General features: G+C 37.7%; 2 protein-coding genes across 10 annotated transcripts; both read left to right on the top strand.

Annotated features, from left to right (window-relative positions):
• Positions 1–2,526: 2,526 nt before the first annotated feature.
• LOC128877094 (calcium uptake protein 3, mitochondrial) lies at positions 2,527–24,978 on the top strand. Of its 9 annotated transcripts, XR_008457187.1 has the most exons (13): positions 2,530–2,773; positions 15,002–15,143; positions 15,693–15,803; positions 17,898–17,945; positions 18,162–18,244; positions 19,105–19,167; positions 20,033–20,134; positions 21,275–21,433; positions 21,909–22,132; positions 22,223–22,380; positions 22,780–23,079; positions 23,442–23,566; positions 23,896–24,978. XR_008457187.1 is itself a non-coding variant. In XM_054124095.1 (12 exons), exons 1-12 carry the CDS (start codon positions 2,564–2,566, stop codon positions 23,962–23,964), a joined length of 1,527 nt encoding a protein of 508 aa, XP_053980070.1. In that variant the 5' UTR covers positions 2,532–2,563; the 3' UTR covers positions 23,965–24,977. The 9 variants fall into 9 exon arrangements, 7 of the variants coding, with proteins under 7 accessions (XP_053980073.1, XP_053980070.1, XP_053980072.1 ...); XR_008457188.1 differs by lacking the exon at positions 23,442–23,566; XM_054124095.1 differs by lacking the exon at positions 23,442–23,566 and having other exon boundaries at positions 2,532–2,773; positions 22,780–22,937; positions 23,896–24,977.
• Positions 24,979–25,617: 639 nt separating this feature from the next.
• LOC128877097 (uncharacterized) lies at positions 25,618–27,793 on the top strand. The gene is made up of 2 exons (XM_054124105.1): positions 25,618–26,106; positions 26,807–27,793. Exons 1-2 carry the CDS (start codon positions 26,009–26,011, stop codon positions 27,150–27,152), a joined length of 444 nt encoding a protein of 147 aa, XP_053980080.1. The 5' UTR covers positions 25,618–26,008; the 3' UTR covers positions 27,153–27,793.
• Positions 27,794–27,916: the final 123 nt, after the last annotated feature.

Consider the following 27,916-nt stretch of genomic DNA (forward strand, 5'->3'; position numbering starts at 1 on the left):
GAGTTACGTTACGAATTTCAATTATTTCGTAATTAATATCGGAGACTCCTCAAATGGAGACAATTAATCGCGAGAAATTGTTTTTATATATGCCCCATGCATTTCTAATTCCGCGGTTGATAATATGTCGATAAATCACCGCGATTTAACCTGCAATTTCGATCGAGCGATCGAGATCAACGTTGCTATCAAATTATTATAAATTCGTCTCAACTACGCATGATATACTGCTCCATCACCGTTGGCATATAAATACCATTAGTGTAACCGATATTAATTACCGACTTTAATCACAATCATTTCGCGCAGAACGTGTTAAGAGGCTAACTTATTATTACACCTGACGAAATAAGAGAACTGTCGCGAGACAAGAAAAAGATGAAATTCGTTTATAAATTAACTTCCCCACCTTTTATGGCGCGATGATCTAAATATAAAATTACCAAGGCTATAATTCATCAAGAACATGTTACAGTATAACCAAGAAATCCTGCAACCTAAAGAAGCAATAAATGTGGCGATAAAATAAATTCAAAAGATATCGTCATCATTAATCCCAAAGAGTAATATTCATACTTATTCGTTAATTTATTTGTTATGGCATATTTGCGTATGCTCATTGGATTCTTCAATGAAATTTAAACTGTTCATTTTAAAAGGTACATAGTTTCATAAAATTGAAAAAAAGACATCGATTTTTTTCCAACAAACCAAGAATCCCCCTTAATAAATTTTTGGTAGAGTTATTAATGGTAGAATTTAAAAAATTCTTAGTGACTTTTATATGTTTTCTACGTGTCCATAAATAAAAAAAAAAAAAAAATAGTAACATTAGAATATAACCCACTTGAAAGCATCCAAAGCTGTCTACGACAAATTTTTACTACCAGCAATAATGTTCACTTAATCCGAAGTGGTACTTGGAGGACCACCTCTTATATCGTAAATTAGATAAATTCTATATAAAATTGACGGTATTACCCCCACGATAAAATGCAAACGGACTTATTACGCAACCTAGTATGTTGCCGTGTGTATTGGGTCTCAAGAATGATTTCCCGCAGCCTGAGGGCCTAAAAAATTGACTACGCCACTGGGCTGGCGCAAAGTGAACGAACTCATATTTCACGGATAGAGCTGCTAACTCGATCGACGCGGTTTAACTAAACCGTTCGAAGTGAAGTTACAATTCACTGTAGTTGGAATAATTATGAGCCGCTTCGTGTATTTTCAGTTGGAAGTAGGAAGGAAAGATTTATCTGCGCGTGATTGCGCAGTCCGGTTGTTCGAGCAGCGGGGTGCATTTATAAATAATGCAACCACGAAGAAGAAAGCAAGTAGTCCCGGTTAATGATCGTCAAACCTTAGTTACTCCGAGGTAACCGGTAGCCGGAGTATTACCCCGATGCGTACGTTAGCCCGCATAATTTTAGCACTCGCGGCGCTTGAACGGAACTCTTTCAACATTGCGTCACGGTATGTATATCGTGGGTGAAGATGGCACCGTTTTCGTTACATAACACCCTTCGAACCGTGTCTTCGCTTTATGCGCAACGCTATTTTCGTCGTGTAAATTTCGAGCCGCTCGACCGACGACTGTTTCCCCTCGTGCGTCTTCCTATTTCTGCTAGAGACGATCATTGATCTATCCTCGACGATTCAACGCGGGTTGTTCGATTTTGCGCGCACTTAATGACCCATCTCGTCGTCGAGGTTCGTTTGGGAGAGACCGAGACTAGCGATCTTGGAAACAAGCGAATCAGCGAACGAAAATAATTTGTTATAAATAGGTTCGAATCATTAATTCGAATTACTTGCAGAATCTTGTGAATCACGTGATTACATTTTCAATTATGAAAAGTCTAAGTCATTTTAAAATTGTGAATAATTCGAGGTATTTCTTATTTTGTAATCTGTCAAGTTAGGTAGTTTATTCTAGATAGTAGTTTGTTCTAGACAATAAACAGTGTTTTTTTGTTGTTATCGACATGTTTGATTCTGTTTTATAATGTATATCTAATAATATTAATTATATTAATATGTATGTCGTTTTACGTAAGTAGTACAGACTTGCTCAGAGGAATCCATAATTATTGGGCAATATTATCAAATTGTTTCTTTTCACTTTCTGTTAAATTGCTGGGCATAACAAGTTTTACGGATATCGATTAACCATGAATGGATCATGAAGATTTGAGCAGAAAATAAGCAAGAGAGAAATACAATCAACAACGAGCCTGAAAATCTTCGATTCGTAATTACGTTTGAAGACATTTAATTTCAAAAAATTTCTAATAAAGTGTATCGCTCCATTCGACACCAAGGAACAATTACGATAAGGCCAACGAAAGTTTAGGACATACTCGCGAAGTTATCTTTGAGAATGGTGCTGATATTGCCGAAAATATCAGTTTGTTTACAGTATATTACCAATGTATACGTGCAGCATAGTTTGGTAATCACTGATTTAATTTCGAGGCGTCGCGACGGCACGTACTAAGTAAAAGGAATTTGCCGGCAGTATCGCGGCGCATGCGCGTGATAGTAAACGTCCGCGTTAAAGATGGCGACCGTAGCAAGGTTATTACGACAAGTGTCTTCGTTCTCTCGGCATTTTCGTGGTGTCACTCATTCGTACGTCTCGTGGCGTGGTGCTAGTGATGTGAAAAAATGGAGAACCGGTGCCGGGGTGATCGCAGCAGCTTCCATTGCGCTTCTCGTTGGATACAAATACTCGAGACCCAACGTGGTGCACGCCTTGAAGTCACGAAAGGTTTGTAAATACAAATTTCCGTTTCTCTATCGCACTATTTTGCTTCCATAATTAATGTGCGTCCACGTGCCTGTCACAGACAGATCGTCAGCTGTCAGCTTAAATTGAAACACTGACACGTGGTCCGAGATAAAGGAAACGATCGATAATATCTTTTTAATCATTGATGCAGATAACTGCAGAATCGTTCCGCGATAATTATTTTCTAATTGCTTCTAAATGATTCGAACTCGTTTCGGTTATATTACAGCATGTTACACGTGTGTCTCTTTATCAGATGAAATATTATAGCACGATGCGATATTCGTAGATCTTGCGCTGCTATAGGTTACAAGTTAAGATTTTAGACTGCGAGGACGTTCGATGAAAAACATCACATGACACGTCGTATCGATAAAATGTATGTCGAAATTTGATGGTTCGATAGAGATGTAGAGATTCAACGGGAATGTAAATTTAAATGAATGAAATGTAAATTTCTCTAAAAGACGATTGCAAACTGTAGGATGTGAAATTAACGATGATACAATTAAACGTAAAATTTCTTAAAGAATTACAATGCGGAAAGTTTACTAATGAGATACTTTTATATAAATTACAAAGTGTTTTCCAAAAAGGGCTTCAACATTTTGTTTCTTAATAAAACAAAATTTGAAGTGGATTGGTTTTTTTGGTTTGAAGTGCATTCGATTTTTTTCTTTCTAATGAAAGTACACGTAAACATGAACAAATAAACATGAACGATACTGTCGTTTCGAAAACAAAATCCTAAAGTCACATTTCAGAAACCCTATAGTTTTCAAAATTTGTCAAGTTTCATCTTATACTTATTTTCTTGATCACAAATCAAACTAAAATGCTTTCATCTTTTAATTTAGCAGGTTCCAGTACGCAAATTTCTATTTATCTAACTTTCATTATATCTAACTTTCATTTACCGTATGTAATATTTATCTGATTGCATAAAATTTAAGTTAAATTTTGTCAAGGTAACTCTTGAAGAACAGCTTTGGATTTCGACGACCTTGCACGTGGTAAGCTGACAAGAAAAACTCTCAAACCCAGAAATTCCGATTTAAATGAAACTTCGTATGAATGTTGATCATATTAAAGAGTATGCAAAGAACAATTTTCTTCTGCTTTGCAAAAATACATCTAAAAGCAATGTTTTCCAATTGTGTAACAGAAGTAAAGCATTCTGTAGAATCGAACGTTTGAATTGTACACGACTGCATGGGCGTTTTTAATTCAAAACCCCAATTTCATGAATATAGTGTCGTATGAATGTTGAGCATATTAAGAAGTATGCAAAGAAAACAATTTTCTTCTGCTTTGCAAAAATACATCTAAAAGCAATGTTTTCCAATTGTGTAACAGAAGTAAAGCATTCTGTAGAATCGAACGTTTGAATTGTACACGACTGCGTGGGTGTTTTTAATTCAAAACCCCAATTTTATGAATATAGTGTCGTTGCTGATATCGAAACAAATTCAACGGTGTATTATATTATACTATGTCCATGAAATGACCTTATACTCAACGATTTTGTGAAAACGTAATTTTAATAAGAGATTAATTCTTATAAAATAAATTACATCAGATGTTCGTACTGCGATCCATCTTCTACGATACAGAGCTCCGCTCTCTCTCTATTAGAGTTTTCGTTGATCAGAAAGCTTCCTATCTAACGAAGATAATATATTTCTATTAATGAAACGTTCGTAGAATGATCCTCGTATTAGACCGCGAAATAACGACGCGACGTAAGGTGACCAGTTAAACGCTACCAAGTGACCAACAGTTCGAATTATAATTCTCCCTAACCAGTACGGTCCTAGACTCCTAAATCTCATGAAACGCGATACACTCCCGAATACGAAATCACGATCGGCCGGACACCGACCGGCTGACGTCCCAAGGGAATCGCAGGCTGTTAACGCGAACGTTTAACACGTTCCGTGACGTGTTCTTCGCGTGGATACGGGTCGTCCGCGTCTCTAGCACAACCGCAGATCCTCTCTCGGACGACCACAAATCACGCGGAGAGCCAGCATCTGCGGCCACGCAACGAACTGGCAGCGGTTATCGCATTCGAGATTCGACCGCGTCGTTTATCCTGAATCCTCCCCGCCGACCGTTTCGCCATCGCGATACAACGATCGAAGGATACGCTATCCAAAGATAACGTCGAACACGGCTCCAGGAGTGCGTAGAAACGCGAACCGTATCATCGGACGGACCGATGATAGTGCGAACGCGGCTCATCGCGGAACCGTTATCGGATCGCGTTATGTATCCTATTAGCTCTTAACTTCCACTACCGTCCATAACTTTCCGGATACTTTCCGGAACCACTATGCATTAAATTACCTAAGCGTTAGATAAAAGGCACTTGGCCTATTCAATATATTAGGTTGCGCCGAAAGTTTCTTTCGCGAGTTGCGCTCAATTATTTTATTAATTTGTCTGGAAAGTCCGTGGCGATTTTTGATAAATGGTGCACGTCTGTTTATATTGGAACGGTTGAAAATAATTAACGTGCGTCCCTTAAAAGGTGGAAAGGTCGTGGAACAAAATGGTATTTATATAATTCAATAAATATATATCAAAATTCAAATGTGCCTTTGAATTTTTCTTAAAAATTGCCGACGAACTTTCCGGACAACCCAATATGTGGTCGTGTTTATATAAATAGACAATCTAATTTCATAGATACTCGTGTTGTAACAGGAATGGAGCAAAATGAATCGTGGACAATTCAGTAATGTAACATAAAACATAAAATATCGTGTATATATTAATTATTAATCAAGCGAAAGAAACCTTTGGGGACAACATAATATTATTAAAAATTGGTCGATTTTTGAAATTTCAGATAACTCGGCTTTGAGATAGAGCAGAATGCTCACGTAAAAAACGACATCGCCAACGACTCTTACACCTTTGTTAATTAAAGATACTTTTAAATACAAAAATTAGAAACGTTCCTTCGAATAAACGTATTACTAGAAAATTTTCCATTTGTCCAAAAAAAGAGTGTTGGAATATTTACTATAATTCAACCTTCCATTTTACTACAAAAATAAATGTACTAGGAATATATGAACAATGCATATACATGTCTGTCACTGCAGAATAAGAAAAGAGAAAGTTTAGGATATTCCCGAAGCCTAAATACATGCGTGAAAACTGCAGTGTATACAACTAGAAATTCTTTCTACCTTTTACTCATAACATTTGCCTGTTAATCTTGACCACCTCTTCTTACAAAAAAGATCACAGCTTACTCGTGACATTTAGAAATAAAATCAAAAACTTTTCGTTAATCAAATTAGTATCAAGTAAATTTTATTATTTCATTGTTCCTCCATTTCCAATAGTAAAAAATCCTGATCACTTCTCTGGAAAATTCTGTTCACCAAGCGTGAATTTCGTACTTTAGGGGAGGAACGGTAACTAATGCTACCGTTCGAAGTAGTTCCATGAAATTCTTGGAATTGTCTTGTAATAATAGCTTACGGCCGAGATAATTAGGTCAAAAGCCTATGTAGAGGACACAACTGTACAAAGGTTCCAGTTTATGAAATTGTCGGCAACAGAACGATTCGCTAAATGACTAAGTCTTTGCAGCCTTTGTGTCCTTAATTCGAGCTGCAACATTCTTCGCGAAACCTCTAACATATTACAATTTAAGCACGCGATACTCGGCTGCGTTCAACGATCCTAGAACTATTACAGTGAACCATAAGCTCGTGCGTTTTGTCACGTCGTTTCAGTTCGTGCAATTTTTTGAAGTCATTAAAATTGCTTTATACGCAAGTGTTATCTACCATTTTGTAGCTTTTAAAAAGCTCTTTCGTATTTAATCGTTAGCTACATTAATTTATTGATCGTTGAATTTGTTTTCGTTTTAGTAAAATCACGGAAAATTTTGAGATTCGAGTCAAGAGTTTAAAGCTACCGAAGCAGCAAAGAAAATGTTATATCCGGTAGCTTTAAACTCTTGCTTCTTTTTAAGAAACTTTGTGTTAATAAATGAAACATCGTTCTATCCTGTAACGATTTAAAAAAAAAAAAAACTGTTTAATTATTAGTACAGTAAAGCATAACTGGTTTGTATCGCTAAAGCAAACATTATTGTACCCTCGACATCTTCAATAAATATTATCGTTGAAGTATGGAAGTTCAGGCAGATCACGGTACAACATTATCTAAACGATCCTGTAAATTCACCTAAAGCTTTGCCCCACAAATGACGTAAACTTCTGTTGAAATAGACTAGATGTTCAAAGTAGAAGCTGTGCCAGATCGAATTAAACGAATGAATGCCGTATGCACGCTATCTACCCGTTCTCCTCCGAACAAGTGAAACATCCAATGCCGGCGAATAGTCATAAATAGAGTCGCGAACCCTATAAAGTGAAATTCCGCGAGATTCGCAGGGGAATGCAGGGCCGTGGACATCGTCTTGTAATTGGAACCCGTTTATCAGATAAACCATTACGATCCCGTGTAACGGATAACCTAGTGTTTGCACGCCAAGGCAAACCTGACTTTCTCGTAAGTTCGTGTCACGTAATCTCTCAATTTTGATATCCATGCAATTTTACGATCAATTATCTTCGCTGACCGCAGTTCACGCGTAAAAGCATTTACAGAGTGGTTCTGAAGTGAAATAAATCGCGCGATAAGATAGCCATTGTGATCTAACGGAGTGAATAAATTTAGGGTCGGTTTTTACATGAAAAGTGGACAACGGAAAGTATCCGGTTGGTATTTCTGTTTCTATAGCGAGGGTGACATACTTGCCCGAGAAAGGAGACGAGAATTCAATTGATAGATGAATTTAGTACCGGATATAGTAAAGAATATTTGTTTAATTAAATGTATATTTGTTTAATTAAATGTTATAATTAAATGTAGATGAAAAATAAAGTAATCGCGGAGACTGCGTTTGAATACAATTAATAAGAATTTAATTATTTCCCGAAATCTTGAAGTTTAATACGCGAAGAAGAATCAAGTCGTGATAATAAATAAAATAATCATGAAGTTCGAGAGATTGGTTAACTCGAACCATTAATTAAGAAAGCTTCATAAAAACCCTCGCTCAACGTACTATTTTTTATTATGCTTTTACGGTTGTCTAATTGTAAGCCATTAGTGGCTAAATATTGAGATAAGTGTGTCATCGTGAATCTATAAAATTATAACCGTAAAGGTATAAATGTGTTCTTTATTCTCGGTAAAGCTATAATGAAACATTTTTTTATTGTTGATTATCTAACAGTTCTACGATTTTCTTAACGAAGGGCTTGGATGACGAGAATTTTGAATCCAATAACAATAATTACCATTAGCTGCCATAAACTAACATTAAGGCCCCACGAAACGCATCTTTGTGGTCAATGAAATAGACCTAAATCTTCCTAAACGTAATGCTTAAAGTATACGACCGACTTTACGCACCTATAAATCTAACTTCATTAGTTTACTAGCCGTGAATCATTAACCCGTGAACTGTTTTACGAGGCGTCGATACCGATTGAAGATACCTTTCCGATCCTTTTACACCGACGTACCTTCAAATTAATCGTAATTCAAATTGCCCTTCAGCTGGTACTTAAACCCCGCAACGTCACGATAATAGAGGCCGATTTTAGAAACTAGGCCAAGCCGTAACTATTTTAATTTGAATCCAAGTTGGGAAGAATAAAGAGTGATTTCTCCATTGTTGGGTCACAAAATAAGTAATATTTGTATTTCTTTTCTCTCCTAAAGTATCGGGTACAAAGAGTTTTAATTTATTCTTTTTTTCGTTGGTTCATCTAATCTAATACGAATATGAATTTTTCTAATCGAAATGTGTTTCTGATTTATAAGCTGCTACTTTTAGGCAACGTAACAAATAAAAACAAATGTGCTTGATGTTGTGACAAAAATGGAGCTAGAGATTATCTTATTTTTAAAAAAAAGGCCTTTACAAAAGAAATTCTTCTATTTTCGAGACAAACTAAAAGGTATAAAATAATTTCTCCTAATGTGTCTAGCATTTGTCGTTCCTTTCCGTTTGCTAATTCAAGATGGCAGTGCAAGAACTAATCGTCTTTAAAAATAAAAATTTCTCAGGGAACAAAAGAACTTAGAATTGATCAGAAACGAACCAGCTTCTGCATCAATCTGGCCTGATGGAAAGATACGAGAACTACTATCCCTAGCGTTTAGATCGCGCGCCATATAGGGCTCATCCTGTCGGAGGAATAAAATAAGGGTTTAGAGGAACAAAATCAAGCAAAAACAAAAATCATGTACAAGTACCTAGAGGGCTTGTTAAGCATCGCCCGCAGGATGGGAATGGCACACCATATCCTTAAAACATCAAACTTCTATCGATCCTTCACAGATACGATCGTTTCTCGCGGCTATCGATTTAAGAGGCCTCCCGTTAGGAACGATAAAAGATCGAGTTTTTTTTTTTTTTTGTAGCCTTTCTGAAAGTACATAAATGTACGTACTTGAAAATATATCCTGCGAATGTTACACCAACATATGAGAAATCACCGAAACTGAAGTGCTTTTGAGGATGTCAGTTTAGTACTAGAACTACCATCGATCATTGCATGTTTATTATAAATACTATATGTTTAAAATTATAGAGATTATTCCTATTTCAATAATTGTCAATAGAAATTGCAGTAGAAGTATCTGTGTTAAATGTCAAAGAAATAATTGTCAAGTATCATTTTCTGTACAAATTCAAATTAATTGTTTGGAAAACATGCATCCCACAGCAGAACTCGAACATGACTGTTTACATGCATAGGAAGCTTCGATAGTAACTTCGATGGTAGACGAATAGTGGTAGAATACAGAAAAAGTTCGATGTACAGTACACGAATGTTTATAAGACCTAAAATTTTCAGAAAATAAATACGTACAATTAATACATCAAATTAAGCAAACTTCGTCGTGGAATGTTAGAGAACATAGGGGGTTCGGTTCGAAGACCTATGAAATTTTTTCAAATAACGACTACATACTTGAATTACATAAATGACGACTACTAACAAATGAAAAAAAAATGAAACATTGATTTTTCACTTTCAAACAAAGTTAACCACTTATAAGTTTCAGAATGTTAGAATAAATAGAAAGTTCATTCCGAAATACCAGATCTAGTACTTTAAGAAAACATAAGAAGAAAAATACATAATTTAATCTCCAACCTAGCCTAGGACCTTAAGTATTTCCACTGTGATCATTTCGAATAATTACAGAAAGACTACTCGTTCAAGCACAGTGTTTATCATCGCTGACTACTCTTTCCTTCAATTCACCCCGCGAAAGGTTTCAAAACAACTGGAATACTTGTGTGGCAAGGAGCGAACCAAGAGACCCGTAGAAAATCGTTGGTGCGGCGAAGTAGCTCGTCGCGTGCTTCTTTATTGAAAACTATAACAACCGACCTGGGAGGACGACGGAGGAGGTCAAACGGGGTGAGAAGGGGCCGGGGGTTGCGAGCGTTTACGGGTGCAGATGAAACGGGCCTTAATCACCACGGTGGCACGCTGAGATATCGAGGAGAAAAAGAAAGACGAGGATCCGAGGCCGTTGGAAGAAAAAGAACTCGGATGCCTCCGCACTTAGCATAATGTTCACCGCGCCTGTCATTACCCTGGACCGCTAACATGCCAACCTAACACCACACAACCAAACACCCGACAACCCCTAGATCCTCGGCTCTCGGGATACCGGAGGACACGCGAGGATGTGCCAACAGACGTTAGTTAACTCGGCATCACGCAGCTACGAAGCTACGAACGAGCTTACCCGGAATATTGATAGGATGAGCGTGATTCCGTTTAAATTAACACCGCCTCGTCCCGCCAGGACCAATAGCGTAATCATCGGCGCCGACGAGGACGCATTACCCGGGAAAATGCGGCTAGCGAGTCGCGGGACTGAAAAATTAGGTTGAAAATGACGGCGATACTTACTATGTACGCATGGTTAACTAGGCGCTACCGTGGTTGCAACAGAGTTTGAAGGAACACGGTGCTAGTTATCTCGGGGGTATTTATCTCGTTAGAACAGGGACCCGGTTGACTGCGTTATCGACACGTTTGCAAATAATAGTGCGCTTTGATTATGTGTTTGCCTTTCATAAGCTGATGAGATTAATTCGTGTGGGACGAACGTTTGTGTGCGTCAGAGTGTACGAGCCGGTTACTATTATAGGTTGTAGCTATAGGATGTTACTTTCACGATATTAAATCTAACTTTAAGACGACGGGATGAAACGAAAGTACGGGGCGAAGTAGGCCGAAATTGAGTGGTTGATTATTAATTATTTCGGAGTTGTAATTAAAGGGGAGTTGTAATTTAAACAAATGTGTCTTTACGACAGAAAAATTACCCCTTTGCACTCGAGAGGTGACGCCTCGGTCACCGTTAGGTTTGACTTCTTTTGTCTTGACTTCTGATGTTTGTTTAGGTTCAATTTCTTTGGAACTCGATGTGTCAATAAAATGATCATCGGTGAGGCAAATCTCAAATTAGAGATCTCATCTTCGAAGTCAATCTAAGCTTAGCGTTCGTGGCAATAGAATGCTAAGAAAGCATCTTGTTGCTGGTAGTAACCAGAAAAAAATGCCTCGAGTGCAAAGGGTTAATAGCGCTGTTCTTTCGCGTGATTGTATAGAAAAATAACGAAAATAAAAGTAAAATAGATTATTGAAAAATACTGCCTAAATCGGTCCGCATAAACCAACGCCGACTATAATAGAGCAAAATGAATCTTATACAACCCAGTAATGTAGCATAAAACATAAATATCGTGTACGTATTCTTTACTGATAAAACAAATGAATCTTTCGAGACCACCTAACAAGAGACAATCTATTTCGAATAGATATCTGAGATGCAGGATGCAGGAGTATATTCATTAGCGACGTTGCGCGCAGCTGAAATGAGAGAACCAAGCAAAACGGACCAAGAATTTCGTTAATCCGGCTCAGTTACACGCGACCCAATTTCGAAGACGACGCGAAGCCTCGGTGGTCCATGGGCTGAAGATCGAACCGGTAGCAATTCGTACAAAGGCACCGGCACCTTCGGTGCTCTTTCGACTCTCTAACGAGAAGATTAGACCTAACGGCGTTTGGTATCCCATAAATCGCCGGCGCCGCGCATTAACCACGGAAAGAAACGAAGCGATTTATGGTCGTGCCGCGGCGTAAATTCATTCTCGCGGAAATATCTTCTCCCCCTACGAGACGGCCGGCACTGTCACTGATGTATCCCTGAATGAGGAATCGTGAGATCGTGTCCCTGGATACGGTGGAGCGGAGGCGATTTCGTAAGAGCGTTCGGTTGTACCGACTCTGTCCCATCGTTGACCTTGGCCAGGATTTAACACGCTTTGGAGAAAACCTGAGAACCGTCAGACGGTTTCCCCGCTTTCCGTTGTCTCCCTGTCGCGTTGGTCCCCGGAGGATCGCGAATTTGCATAAGGCACAGATTCGAATCGGGGTACTGCAACCAACGAAACGGGATACCTTCCGCTTCGCGATGCAAAGCGTCGGTGGTATCGAGATTAATTGATAACGCTTTCGTTCTTTGAAACTGATATCGTATATCCTTATCGGGCCAATTACACGAAAATCTACCGAGTCTCTGCGAACACCTTTTTGGTGGATGTTGGTAACAACGTGTCTATTTGTCAACGTCTCGACGTCATATCAATTAGTTCGTCTAGAGCTGTTGGTTTTATTAGACGGGATAAAGTGAGTTCTGCGATTTTGAAAATGGATAGAAGAATTTTGTACCTACTGACTGACCTATTCACGTAAAGTGGAAACACTTTTGGTGTTATTTCTAACAAGGGACCATACCGAAGTGTAAATGATCAATCTTGACGAAACTTGCTGTGTTTGTAGTTCTCATAAATTCATTGAATACATATTTTTTTTTTTTAACTGCTATTATTCACTTCAAGGGGTTGAAATCAGCTCTCGAACTTGGGAGTGCAGAACATACTTTGTTGACGATTTCGATGGTGTAAATAGATTCGCAAAATTCCCGTTTGTCCTTCCTCGTCACGAAATGTGTGCGAATTACTAACCAAAGTAATAGTAATAAAAAGAAATGCAAAAATAATCACGAAACCACCCGTAAACCACGGTAATAGAAAATGATTGAAACTCATGGATTAAAATGAAATCGTTCCGATCTCAGCGCTTTTACTGTCAAAGAAATATTTCCTTCCTTTTACCGCGCGTTTGTTAATTTCGCACATTCCTAAGAAAACCGCATTTCTGACGGGGTACACCTTGTACGAACCGCGAAGTGAACCGCGCGAATGGCAGTCTAATTAACGACGCTCATTTTACTTCTCTAATTTCACGCGTAATGGTTGCGCTTTTAGCAAAAGGGAGCATTCCAGTCTGCGTGATGCTACTATGTGGTTGGGAAGCTAATCTTGATCGGTAACAGGAAGCAGCCGTTACAAGTGCGAACCATTGTAAAAACGATTTATCACGAAAAAAAAGAAAGTCGATTCACGCTCGGTGAGAGATTCCCGAAAGACGCTCTATCCGATTATGGAAATACGTCGACGCGATAAGACCACCGCAGATCCTTCGGGTGATTTTGCACGGCTGGATGTTATTGCGCGTGCGGCTCGGAACCAACGGGAATTGATTTCGTTCACGGATTGATACGGATAATGATAACTGTGTGATGTAACAACACTGTCGATACAAACGATAATTCCGTGTTCGTACTCTCGCTTTAATCGGTTGCCGAACTGACGTGTCACGAGCAAGAAAACTCGAATCCCGTACCTCCGATAAAGCCGATAGATGCATATGTCCGGTTTTAACTTGTCCAGTTGCTGTAAAACTGCAGGCTTCTTACCATTGACAGTGATTGAACGTATCCTGAACATAAATTTATGTTATAAAATATAAGCTAGATGATGGCTGCATGTTACAGATACTGTGTTTAGATACAGAAACCGTACGTAGTTTTCTCTGTCTAGCCACTTGAGAAGATCGAGTTCTATTTAAATTGTAACCAAGTGTCTCGCGTTGCAATGACTTTCATTTTGAAGTCTTTCAACTAAACGTTCCTCGCAATAAAGGGGTGCAAATAAATCGCGAAAGACGTGGATATTTCTCTATCGACTCATCAACATCCTCTCCGCCGCGTTATTTCAGGATTTGCGTGCCTCGCCTCGAATGAAACGAAACGAAACGAAAGAAACAGGGAATTGCGTGGTTACCACAATAACTCATAATCAGTTGTTGCGAAACACGGTCCACGGCGCGGGTGTCGCGCGTTCCAGCAATTTCACGTCCTCAGAATGAACGATTCAATCTGCACCGGCGGGATCGCAAATTCATGTCGTTACACGACTCTTGTGCGCATATCTTTAAGGGCTTAACCGAGGCTTACGTTGCGAAATACCGACTCGGTGTAGCTGAGCGTTCAAGTAAGTGGGAGGAGAGTAATCGAGCGCAAAGTGGGCGTACAGGCTCCCACGAAGGAAGCCAACAGAAAGGTCTCTCGCCCTTCGAAAAGTTCGACCATCTTTCGTTGTCGCGTTCCTCCGGTCTGCACATGGTTCTTTAACGCTAGGTTTATCGAAATTTCTTGCGCGATACTGCCCAAATGGCTTAAGCTACCACGCTTGCATCATGAAATAAATATTGCGTGTACGCAAAATATTATGTAGTTCACCTGATACACCAGTCTTCTTCTCTCTACCATTAGATATATGTATGCGACCGTTCGTAACCATTTATTAATTCTTTCAATAAAATTCGTGCCATTTGTGTACCAATTAATCGAAAGACGTTATCAGGCGTTCCTGTTAATTTCTACTCTTTTTGAAACAAAATATGTGTGTTTGTATAAAATGAAATAACCAAATCGATATCAAATAATTGCTAGTAATAATAAGAAAAGATCATAATGTAACTGAAATGTAATATAAAAATTAAATATATTTTATATAATTTCTTGATATATCTTGCCGTTCGTTCTACATTATAATTTTGTTTATTATTATTAGAAGTTGCGTTATATTGGTATTACATTATACAAACAGACTTCCGAGGGCCGATATGGATGCAAATCCAACGGATCGGTACATAGGGATGTCAATTGAATGTCCGTTGAAGTCACAAATTGATGTCGAATATCCTTCTTCATTCTGTTGCGCAGCGCGAAGATGAAACACAAAAGGCAGTGAAGCTAACGATGAGAGAAAGAAGATTTATCAAATTTGCATCGGTTGAATTCGATGGGCAACTCTACATGACGCCGCAGGACTTCCTCGACAGTGTTGTTGAACCCGAACCCAGACGTGAGTATTAAATAAATTTGCACTGACAGCAATAGCACTGCCAGCCTACGATAGTAACTCGCTCCGTCTATGACGACGTATGCCATTGTGATATGCAACAACGTATCGTAATGGGACACGATGCTGTGTAACGTAGTAAAGTCAAAACAGAATCTGTCTTACATATGAAATTCAATTTGGTAAAATACAATATTGCAAGAAAAAAAAAAGAAAAAGAATATATTACTCGTTTCGCTGGTATCGATCGATAAACGAATTAATAATGTAACTATTTTTCTTATTTTTTCTCAGGCGTACAACCCCTCTTATTGTATATACATTGTATCTATGATACAAATTACAAAATAGAAAGCTTATTTTTTATTCGTTATTTGAAATCGTTATCGATCATTCGCTGCATCCGTTTCGCAGGACGTTCCCTCGGTCCTTTGATACGTTTGATTTGAAAATATGCAAACCGCCAATGACGATGCAGTGAAATCGCCCGTTCCTCGACGAAGTCCATTGCACAAAGCAAGTAAACGAGTGTATATTTCGGTGGTGTTTTAGCGAGGCTGAAGAGACGCGTGTTAGCTGACAAGGAGCTCGATGTGATGAGAAACAGCGTCCCTTCGCTGCGTCAAGGAAGTCCACATATGTTCAGAAACCTTCGGGACAAAGGTGAGTAAGTCGGGAAGTATACGTCGGGACTTTTGACTTTCAAACACTTGAAAGAAATCTTAACGACATACCGTGTATACAAAGCTGAATGGGTCTGTTCACTTTCGAACTGAAAACAGTTTCAAAAGGTTGGTAATATAACGTAATAAAATGATAAATATTTTTACTTCAACTACGGTTGCAAATGATTGCAAGTAAATTAATTTCTACGTCTAAAAAATATAAATATATAATGCTAATTAAATAAAACACAAGATTATCTCAGTTTTGTTATAGAGAAAAAATACGTTTCACCGCTTGAAACAGTAGTTTGTTAACTCTGTATATGCTTCTTTCGGCTCGTATATACGAAATACGACCAATGAGATAGCTTCTTTACGACTCGAAGCGTTAATTCGTTATTTTTCCCCCACAGGCGAAAGATCAAGCTAAAAGATCGGTTTTTACGAGACTGCCGCGAACGCTTCGAGGATCCGAAGGTGGAGCAATTAATTGCGCCACCCTTGCGATGATTAAAATAACAGGGCTGCGCCGTTAACGAGTCGCAGACCTCGTCGGGCCCCTTTCCTGGCTTTTTGCGCGTTCACCGCACGTTTGTCGCGCTAATGGAAATGCAAATAATCGCGGACGAAGCCAGTTTCACACTTCCCTCTAATAAACGAGCACCACCGTCGCTCTCTGTATCCCACTTTCTCTTTTTCTCCTCCGCACGCGAGGCCCACGAACCAGAATTTCATGGTCGAATATACGAGCCTAACTTGATCCACTCAACGTTAAGGACGTTCCTTATGATTATGGGACGTCTCGAATAAAGCCCTTCAGGCTACGTACGAAACGAACGCCTCGTTACCAATATCGATCCCTCTGCTCTAGAAAGCTACGAACCCATTCGGCTCGTAACTAGACGAAACGCTTCCTTATTGCACTATGTGTTGGTGTTCTGTAACGGGTCACGAGATTTTTACGAATAATAACTCTCAGGAAATTTATCCACCTACGATTCAACTCCCTATCCTCGAATACGTCGTGCTCAGCCTCGTATACAAGCTGAGCTTCTTAAGATCTTTCAAAAACAATACTCGAAAATGGCAAGAAGAAAGTTACCGAAAGATACCACATCACGGAGACTGTAAAGTACAATCTTTACATATGAACATTACGTTACGATACATTATTGTGCAAACATATATCTAAAGTTCACGAAAGAATTAATCAATTTTCTTTATCCTTCATAATCTTGCATATTATGCACTATTCATTCTTCGGAAATTAATTCCGATCAGTACGACACCTATGTCTAAAAATACGACCGCAAAGGGTTAATAGTAATCGCGTAGGTAGTACTTGTCTATATATTCCTTGCCATTTTATTAAAGAACATCTGAACAACGTCCTAACGACTTTTCTGGAAAATCCTTTACGATACCACTCACCTATAAATTTCGCAAAAAAGAGAAGATATTTTTCGAATCTGCCTTCGGGTAAAAAGAAGTTGCCAACCACTGTGTAAACTTTAGCGCCGTATAACTTCATCCCAAGGGGGGTGTAAACCCGAGATGATCGTCCCGACGAGTGAAACGCGTCGTGAACGGCGGTACTTTCACCCCGTTTCCTTCCAGGATACTCGGCTTTCTTCGTTTTTCCGCTTCGTAAATTTTCCTCGTGCCCGACGCCGTGAGCGCGTTTTATGGGGTGCTTATAGGGCAATAAAATTGATTTTATGCCGGCCACAAAGCCGAAGCACGCGGAAGGGTGTGTGCTCCGTGGTTGGAAATTTAGGTAACGCGACGATCCTTCACCGATCGCCGTTAAGACTCTGAGTTATCGGACGTTTCTTCGGCCGCGAGAAAAGGGATGCCCGACAGAAATGCCTAGGACGCCATGAGGCGTAGCTAATGTTCGTGGCTACTTTCCTAGATCTATCGTAACTTGCTACGGTTACGTTACAGAAGTAGTAATTAATGCATAGAAAGCGATACACCCTTTGTGAAATTTCAAATAACGAAACGATATCGTCACGAAAATTTTGTTCGAGTAATTTGAAATGCTTCTACTGACAGTGATAATAATAATAATTTTTTTCGTTGTTTTTAGGGATCATTTCTTACACGGAATATTTGTTTCTCTTATCCATTCTAATCAGTAAGTACTTCTGTCTAATCTAAAACGTTTACATTTATATTACTTGCATGAAAATGTTCATTATGATCAAACCGTAGATGTTTATGCATCTATTTTCATTCAAGTTTCGATTCGTTTTCTGTATCTGTGAAAATACGATTTTACATCCGCGGTCTAATTATTATCCATACAACTTGAACGGATCTAAAAGATTTGAATTTTGAAATTTTATTTCAGAACCTAAGACAGGTTTCCGTATCGCGTTTAACATGTTCGACACCGACGGAAACGAGCGCGTGGACAAAACCGAATTTCTTGTGGTAAGCCAGCTGTTCCACATTTTTGCATGCATCGAGTTTTCCTATATTTCCATTGGTGCATGTATATCGATGGGATAGAACAACGTGATTGTTCTACGGTATTTTAGAAATATTTACTGTAAAACGTAAGTTCAGTCGGTGGTGCAACCAGTATTTTTGCAAGACCTATGCGATTAAAAATGACCAGAGGCGAATATCTCGCGATATTTTTCGACGACATACTTTATTAGATGAGAAGTTTATGTAACTTCTTGTGCGGCATATAACTCCTGAAACCTTTTTAATTTGATTAAATTAACAGAGGCGATTACATCACGACGCTTTCCAACGCGACACTTTATCAGATAAAAAGTTGACGCGACTCTTTAATGCACTATTTAACTCTCTGAAATCTTTTTAATTTTAATCAATAAACAGAGGCGAGTTTATTACGTCACGATGCTTTTCAACAAGAGATTTCATATAACTTTGTTGTGGATAATTTAAATCTCTGGAATTTTTGATGCTTTATGAAAGTAACTGTAAAGTTAAATATTTATACGATAAATTATAATATTTGTCTACATTATTGAAAAGAATGATCATTACAAAAAAAAAAATGCTTGTTTAAACTCATTTTGACGACGTGTACGTTTGCTTTTACATAAAAAATATACGATATTGAAACGAGACAGCATATCTGTATGTCGAAAACGATTTTCAGATAAAAATTGTTTTGGTTGTGTATATGCGAATAAAGCAATAAAAAATACGTTCAAGGAAGAGAAGAAATCGGTGTAACCCGAAAACAAGAAGAAGGTCGTACGACGCGGCGAAGTAGGATTTTCCAATTTGCATGGATACGTTTGTAATTTTCACAGATTCGACAGCTGCTCGGCGGAGCCCTGAAGAGGCGGCATATCGACGATGAAACGAAACGTCTAGTGAGTTTTAGCATAATTCGTGAAAAAGTGAATCGAGTTCGAGCGTGGCCCTCCATTATTGCCGGTCGGTTCATTCTATTCGCTTGCAGCCGTAACCAGCCCATGACGGCTGTGCCTTTGACTACTAACGAACTTGCTTGACAGTGTAATCAATTTACACTTTCCTCGACGTCTAATGCAACGCCGGAGCAATGACGCGACGTAGATCTCAGAAAACAAATCCTATCGTTGGAATTCAATTCTTTTCATATTTACGAGCATTTGCATTCTGAAAACTATGTCGTGTTATAGATACCTTCATTCAACGCTGCGTGTTCATCTAGATATACCATACTCGAAAATTAACGTCACTTTTCTTTTCAGAATCTAAGATTAACCGTCCGAACGCAATACTACAGTTTCCAAATAATGAAATACATTATCAGATTTTAAATAATATATTGCGAAGTTACCATTTCAGATTGCTTTAAAAAAAAAAATATTGTTTAATTTCTTTTTATATTATTCGTTGGTAATACTGATTCAAGGAAGAAAAGAAATTAGTAATTCGCATCTGTGCGACTTCTTCGTCGTCGTAACATTACTTTGAATGAAATTTATTCTGTTAGAAATCAACCGTTTCGTTTGTTTTTCGTAATTCGTTCGTTTTAAAGCTTAAAATCGTTCCTCCTTTTTTTTGTTCGAATTATGCTGTACACTTGTACTTTCACTCGCACTTTTACTTCATCCTTACGAGCACCGCAAATGCTTACGTTTTTTTGTTATGCACATTTTTTTGTTCACATAGTTTTGTTTACATACCATTTTACGTTCTCTTTTGTAGAAACATCGTTCATATTTTCCATTATTTATTTTTACGTATTAGTTGAAAATCATAATGGATCCGTACGAAAGTTCCATTAAAAAACCAAAGCTACGTGGCAACCAACGGGAAAACAAGAAAATGGAGATTGTTTCTAATTCTTACGTAAGTTTTCCACTCGCAAGAACGCGTCAACATTGGTTTGTCTCTTTCTTCTGTTAGAGTGGATCTGAATATTAACGCTTACATTAAATTACGATTTCGATTATTGAGATTTTTTTTGTTCTTCGTACCCGATAATTGGACTATTCGAAAATGTAATACACAATTAATTATCTTACGCAAATAATTACGCCCATAGCGTTACAAGCATTAAAGGATAATTAATAGAAATTTCACGTAGAATCCCTCGAAATTCAATTTGTCCGATTTATTATGCGTTACATGTGCCCGCAACAAAATTCTGTTGTGAAAACGTATATTTTCCGATATGTAGGTAAGCGACGATAATTGAAAATCGTAATTAAAATCAGTGAGCACCGTTTGTCTTAACTATAAGTAATTATTTAACCATCGTAACATTAAACTACAAAATAAACTCGTTCGATACTTTAACTATACATGTTATACAGACTATGTACACATGTAGAATTATTATTTGAGATTGTAGTAAAAGTCAAAATACATCTTTAATTAGTATTTATTTGTCCATATTCGTTTAAGTGACGGAAGCAATGATAAAACTCGAGTAAATTTGAACATTATTGGCAAAAACTTAATTTAGTAATTGAAACCATCACATACCCCGCTGAGCTAGTTCTCAAATATTTCAATACCGATATTTACGATAACGAAAAGCCAATAATTTACAGAATAATTTAAAAAAGTAACGGTACGCAACTCTTAAAAAACTCCGAATGAAAATATTGGAATTTTACCATTGGGTAAGTGAAAATTGAATTTCGCTGGAATAAAACAACGAAAATGTTCGAACTGTATAAATCTATTAACAGAGCATATCAGAGCATCTATTAAATTAGCATACGAAATTCTAACACTGCCTACAGTTCTAATACGATCTTAATTACAAGAATGACACGCCTCCATATTAACATATGATAACTCTCTCCTATACTAACTCTCTTGCCATTTATTTCAGACGCATTAGCACTGGATGCTGAAATCATTGCTGCCATTTTGCCTCTCTGTTATGCAAACCCAACTGTATGTTTGTCTTGTGAAGGATTCACCCCCTAATCGTAAGGCCAAAGGTTCTAACGACTTTTTCTACCTCGGTTCGTGCAGATGGAGAAAGTCTTTAGTCACGCTTGGAGGGGTCGTCATGGAACCGAGACAAAAGAAAACACGGAGCTTTTAACTCAAAGGCAAACAACACCGGAAGAGATCCAAGTCCAATACATCGACGACGATCAGGTCCGTTTTAAGCGGCCGTTCATTGAATACGTAAGGACGATTTTGGCCATTTATGACCACCCCTTACCTTCGCGTGAGGACGCGTAAGATTTCTTGGGCCACAATTCCCCCTTCTTAGAAAAGGTTCACTTATACTAAAACATGTTATCGTTTTACATAAACCAAAGATCTTTACTTTTTTGTTAAAGTAATTATTTAGTCTTTGGAAAATGCGTATTACAATTAAAGGGAAGATTTGAAGCAATCTTAAAGTAATCAATCACTCGCTCCGAATTTCGACCTGTGGTAAAATATTACGTAAAAATGTCTTTTATCCCTCCTCCCTTCCAGATAAGATCACCTAGAGACGCTTTAACCTGCCCCCTCTCCCTCGGGACCCTTACGCAATTAATGAACAGATCCTAAGATGAACTGCATATACATGTACATATATAGATAGGCCACCCAATATTTTCGTGCGAATACAATTGGCATAATTATAATAAATTATACGTTGTATTCACAGGGTTTGCAACGTCGACACGCTGTCGACACAACATTAACGGTACACTTCTTCGGGAAGGATGGTAACAACGAGCTGAAGTACGAAGAATTCAAGTGTTTCATGGAAAATTTGCAGCAGGAAGTTCTGGAACTTGAATTCCACGAATTTAGCAAAGGACGCGACACCATTTCAGAACTGGACTTCGCTAAAATATTATTGCGGTACACCTACCTAAATATCGACGAGTGAGCACCGTGTCTCCATTTGTTAAATCTTTTCCTTAAAACGATATTCAAAATATTTTCATTTAAACGCAATGGATTTTCCGGTTTCAGGTACGACAAGTATTTGGAAAGGATAGTTCAAAACTCGGAATATCAGACCGGTATCATGTTCGAGGAATTTCGGCGTTTTTATCAATTTCTGAATAATATCGATGACTTTGCAATTGCTATGCGAATGTACACTCTTGCCGACCAACCGATATCCAAAGGTTTGTAGAATCATTTCTTTGCTTATGTTATCCATCAATAAAAAACGAATATAAAAGATGCGAACGATTTTTGGTTTCTCAATTGATCAAGATTTCGATTACTTGATCGTGTGGTCCTCTTCAGGAGACCACAGCTCGGATGATACACAATAATATTAATAATTCAAATACAAATTTAATTACACCGATAGCGCGGTAAAGCTATTTTAATTGTATATCTTTAATTATTTTCACGTTATTATTTATCATGTAAGATCTAGTTTTCTGAAGTTGATCGATCACACAATCGTTCTGTTTATTGTTAGCGAATTTTCATAATATTTCACGAATCATTCACGTGCAAAAGACAGTCTAGAATTGAATCATAAAGTCCGAATAATAATTCGTTTCTTTCGTTAGACGAGTTCCAACGTGCTGTGAAAATATGTACGGGAAACGTACTCTCGAATCATATCATTGACACAGTCTTTGTACTGTTTGACGAAGATGGCGATGGCCAGTTATCGTACAAGGAGTTCATCGCGATAATGAAAGATCGACTACACAGAGGATTCAAGGTACTACTCGAGGAACTAGTTTATTTTTCTTCTGAACGTGACATGGACGATACCAGGTACCCCTGGTAGACTGCAACCGGCGCAGGACTACTTCAGTGCATAGCTGGTCATCATTATCCAGGAAACTTAATAGCAGAGATGGGTAAAATTCTTGTCTACGTACAAATTTAGAATAACGAATAAAACATAACTTCCTGTACGTTATTTGAATAAAATTTATGATTTCGATTACAGAATGAAATTTATCCATTGAACTACTGTAATGACCATTAGCATTTGAATTTATAGAATAAAAAGAATAAATTGAATGATCAGAATAAAAGTAAGAATTAAAATTATATTTCACGTCGATAAACATTTAACAGAAAAACGATTCGATCAGAATAAACATCGTGAACAAATGACCACGCGTTGTTTTTATTCGTTATCTATTAATCGAATGAAATTTTGCCCATCTCTGTTCAATCGACTGCCGTTTGTTTAAACATAATTTACTCTGTACAGATTGTTCCATTTGCGCACTGAATTTTAAAGTTTTTACAATGATACCATAAACAAAGTTTGAAAATGCAAAATAATCTAATCAGAATTTTATCGTGGTCAATGAAACAGTTACTCTTTCTAATAAGGTAAAAGAGTTTTATTAACACGTTCATAGTCTACTGAGTTGTACACGCACAAGTCACGACAGCTTTAACTTAGAAATTAGCGAACCACGCGTAGCCTTAAATAAATTAGTTGTTATGTGGTGTCTAGAAAAAAAGTAGAATACTTGTAAGACGAAGGTTATCACCCCTTTAGATGTACAAGTAGATACATGCGTGCAAATCCTAACAGTAACGAATTTATCATAGGTTCGATATCCTAAATCGTGAATATTTATTGCTTCAATAGTCTGTAACTTTGATTGATAATCTCTGATTGATGCAATTATACGTCTTCTGTATACATTTTACAGTCGCAACAACGACAAGAGGGCTGGCAAGCGTTCACTTACTGTGTGAAGCAAGAGATGAAGGCTCGTTAATTGACAGTAAACGAGTGAGAAGAACCTCAGAGAAAATGCAAATATAAGTGCCAGTGGGACTCTAGTCCAATTTCAAGTCCTAGTCTCTTTGCTCCAATTTCATTGTGATACAAACAGTTACCATTATATACAACGTATAATTCTAGATCTCTACCGCCAGTTAATGTTCATTCGTTTTATTGCATCTTGCTATGTAGGGTAAAAACACCGGTAGTGGATACCTCAAGACTTCTTTCCTCGAAACAATTACCATATATCCTTTTGCTTCTACTTTAAAGTACCATACCGAATCGCTGAACCAGTCAGTGACTTGTTTATAACCTCTCATGATTAAGATTATGTAAAAATATGATAGAATATAGTGTATCATTTGTTTTGGAACGTAAACATTGATTCAGCAGTTGTGATATTAAAAAACCTAAACTTCCAGTAGTCAGCACTTTTTTTCCAGCACTAGATACTTCGGGAAAGCGTTAAGACAATAGACAACATTGTATGATTTTTGTAGAACGAACTCCTTAATTTTAAGAATAGAATTAAGAAGATATCTTGTTTAAAAACATTGGCACGTGAAAGTATCAAGGAAACAAGGTACCATTTTTTTACATTGTACAATATTTACAGATAGAGTCAGGACCTGACAGTAGAAAATATTAGCTAGAAAAGATTGTATTCTGTAATATCATTAGTAGTAGCAATTGTTACATATTTTTTACAAAAAGTTATCCACTACCGACGCACTGTCAATTACTGGTGCATCACTTACCCATTTATTATGCTAACTTTTATGTAAGTTATACGACGAACTAGTCTCAACGAACAGATATTAATATCGAAGCCATGGATCTTGCCATTTTGCTAAGAGTTATCTAAGAGTCTATCACTTTATTAATAATGTAAAAACAAATGTTTATTCAATGTTACATAAAATGTATTTTTGCTTGAAATGAAAGTTACGATAATAAAGGATCTTATATACTGAAATATAAAATATAAAACTGAAACTTTTTTCTGGATCCTGTTGTCCCATAACTCAGAGCAACGAATCTCCGATACTAGCTGATCCGTTATAAGAAAGCAATCCCTGGAACGTAAAGTCCTTAAGAACAATTACAAACATCGCTGTATCTCCAAATACAGAAACATGCAAGCGAGTGTAGTAGATTAATAACGACAATCAAGCTGCATTTTCACTCTCAAGTTACAAAGTACCGTTCGTCCCACGTGGGACACGTCAATGGCCCAGTTCTCTCTTTTTGCTGCAGACTCCACGCAGTAATTGTTGTTTGTTATCACTCATCACACTGATTGCCGTCTGGTGGTCTCATGAATTGAGCCAGCGAAAAGAGACGTGTCGTTACTTGTCCTCACGGCTTGACATCAAACGAACTTGGTTGGAGACAACGATCCGCGAAAAGCTTCCTAGTTCCAGAATAACGACCACTGTCTAGGCATGCAATATCCAAGCGAGTTTAAGCGACGCGGTTAAAGGCTTGAATTGTCGGATTAATTGCTTGGATGGTTCTAAGGCTGCAGCTTCCAAGTAACTGTACCACCAGTAAACGACGGCTCTATTGGTTTTATTTTACATGATTCAAATTTAATGTAAATATAATCATGAACAGTTTTGGTCAGAGTATTCTACTAAAATTTGTAGACAGTAGTCTGTACTTTAAAGACGCAATGAAATCATTTGCAGGAAATTTAATTATTGAAACGGAGAATTCGGTGGACAAAAATCCTGAACTCTAAGGAGAACGTAAATACGCGAGCACAATATCTGGTTATAAGCTTCCGCGTGGATAATGTGGCTAAACCAACATCGAAAGTTGTTGTCAAACTTGAACCATAGCTGCGTCAATGTTTGCCATTGGGACATGACATTGCACAGCCTTTACGCAGTCTGTTAACAACAGTTGAATTCCCATGTTCGTGCTAATAATAAACGCGAAAGTTGTCGATCAAAGATGAAATATTTTTAACGAATGTTTAGTTTTATTTATATGACGTGTACCAATCGAGGATACAAATAAACGACAGAAGAATGTACGATTTAATAGCTTACCCAGTCGATACTAGTTTTACGCGGAAAAGAACGATAGAAGGAATTCTAGATGTGGGAGATCGCGACGTCTACTACAGGTAAGCTAGTTGTTGCTATGCATTACCAAGTATCCGCGATTGTTATTAATTAAAACAGTTGATTACATTTTCTATTCTTTGATACATTTCGTAAATATCAGCTTATAGGGAATAACGAGGCGAAACTTTTTTACCCGAGACATTTCTTTACGAATTTCGTAATAATAGCGATTTCGTAATTAAGCTCTTGTCGTCAAAATTACGAATTAGAGCCTTCAATTTTCTTGTTTATTATATAATTACATTGTCGATACACCTAAAACTTTGATAAAAAAAAAAAAAATTAAATCAAACAATTTTTCCATAATGGTAAAATTGTTTGCCAAAACCACATTTCTTTCTTTCAACTCCTATAACTTTTTCGATTTTGTACTCTTCCTGCCATTTATAGATGCATCTACCGTGTAATTATATAATAAACAAGAAAATCTTTAGTTTTTTTTCATTTAAGCAAATTGGTAGCTCGACGAGAGGTATACGAACACATCTATACACATATATGGCTCTCCGCAAGCAATTTTATCTTGAAAAAAATAATTTGATATCGCCAAATATCCAATAAAAGACCCTTGCAAGTTTCATAAAGGTCTGCTTCGTACGTTATTTTGAAAAAATTCGTAAAAAAGAGAATGTCTCGTTTTCAGCATTCCGAACCAGGCTCCCCCCTTAACTTCCTTTCGTCTTTGATAACATGTTGAAGGACCGCGAGGCGAGGACGCGGAAGATTTAGCCAGGACATCGGTGGTGGGGAGCGGATCGCGAAGCGTTCAGGATTCGGAGCGAGCGCCAGACGACCGATCAGTCGCATTGTCAGAAGTGTCGGAAGGAAGTGTCGCGGCAGCACGGCCGCTCGTTCGATCGTCAGTCGCGAAAAGGAAGCGAATCGGTTCGATTCGTACCCGTCGCCCGCCAAACTAGCGCTCACAGCTGTGGTCAGCGTCGCGGTGCTCACCTGTCAACTCGCCGAGTCTTATCTGCGAGTCGCCAGCCGATACGCCACGTGCGCGATGGGCATGATGGGATTGCTCAAATGGGTTAAAAAGTAAGTGTTCGGTGCCCTTTTGTTTCTTTTCTTTCTGTTATGGTCGTCCGTTATAACGCGTTGGAGAACGCTCGATTTTGTACGGTAGATTCCCATCCCCCGTAAATACTTTGTGCGGGTAACTAACGTTAAAGTAAAAAAGTGGAGAGACGAAGCTGATATTCTTCGTTCTTAATTTAAAGTTAACGAGTTACTTTTATATTTATTACGCGCGAGTTGTTCGAATGGTATACAACTTTTTAAAAATATCACCTTACAGAGAATGACGGGACGAAACTTTCTTTATATTTACAGTTTATTCATCCGACATTTAGTTTCGAAAATAAAAATTGAAAACTTCAGTCCTTTTTCCCAATATTCAATTAGATCTTAAAATATAAATCGCTGTAAATGAATGTCATTCATTCCATTCTCCGTATGAAGATATTTTTGAAAAATTCATGCGACGAATTCAAAAAATTTCGGCCACTTGCGCGTAGCTCCGCACTTCGTTTTGTTACTGGAGCTCACTTGTTGATTGCAAATCAATTTATTTCTTCTTTTTGAATGAACCATTTCCTCTCGTGTTTGAACGAAGTCCATTATCGAAGCTCCTATTTTTAATTGGACTCGATTTCTTATGAATATATAGTATATAATATAGAAATATAATATATTTCTTAAAAAAAACAATGCCTCGTTAAACCGAAACCTAGTCTTGATGCATATTTTATAAATAATCTTAACACGTTGGCTGCCGGACTAGAACTCGCAAAAATCTCTACAAAG

The sequence above is a fragment of the Hylaeus volcanicus genome, chromosome 5 (genome assembly GCF_026283585.1).
Source record: "Hylaeus volcanicus isolate JK05 chromosome 5, UHH_iyHylVolc1.0_haploid, whole genome shotgun sequence".
NCBI lineage: Eukaryota > Metazoa > Arthropoda > Insecta > Hymenoptera > Colletidae > Hylaeus > Hylaeus volcanicus.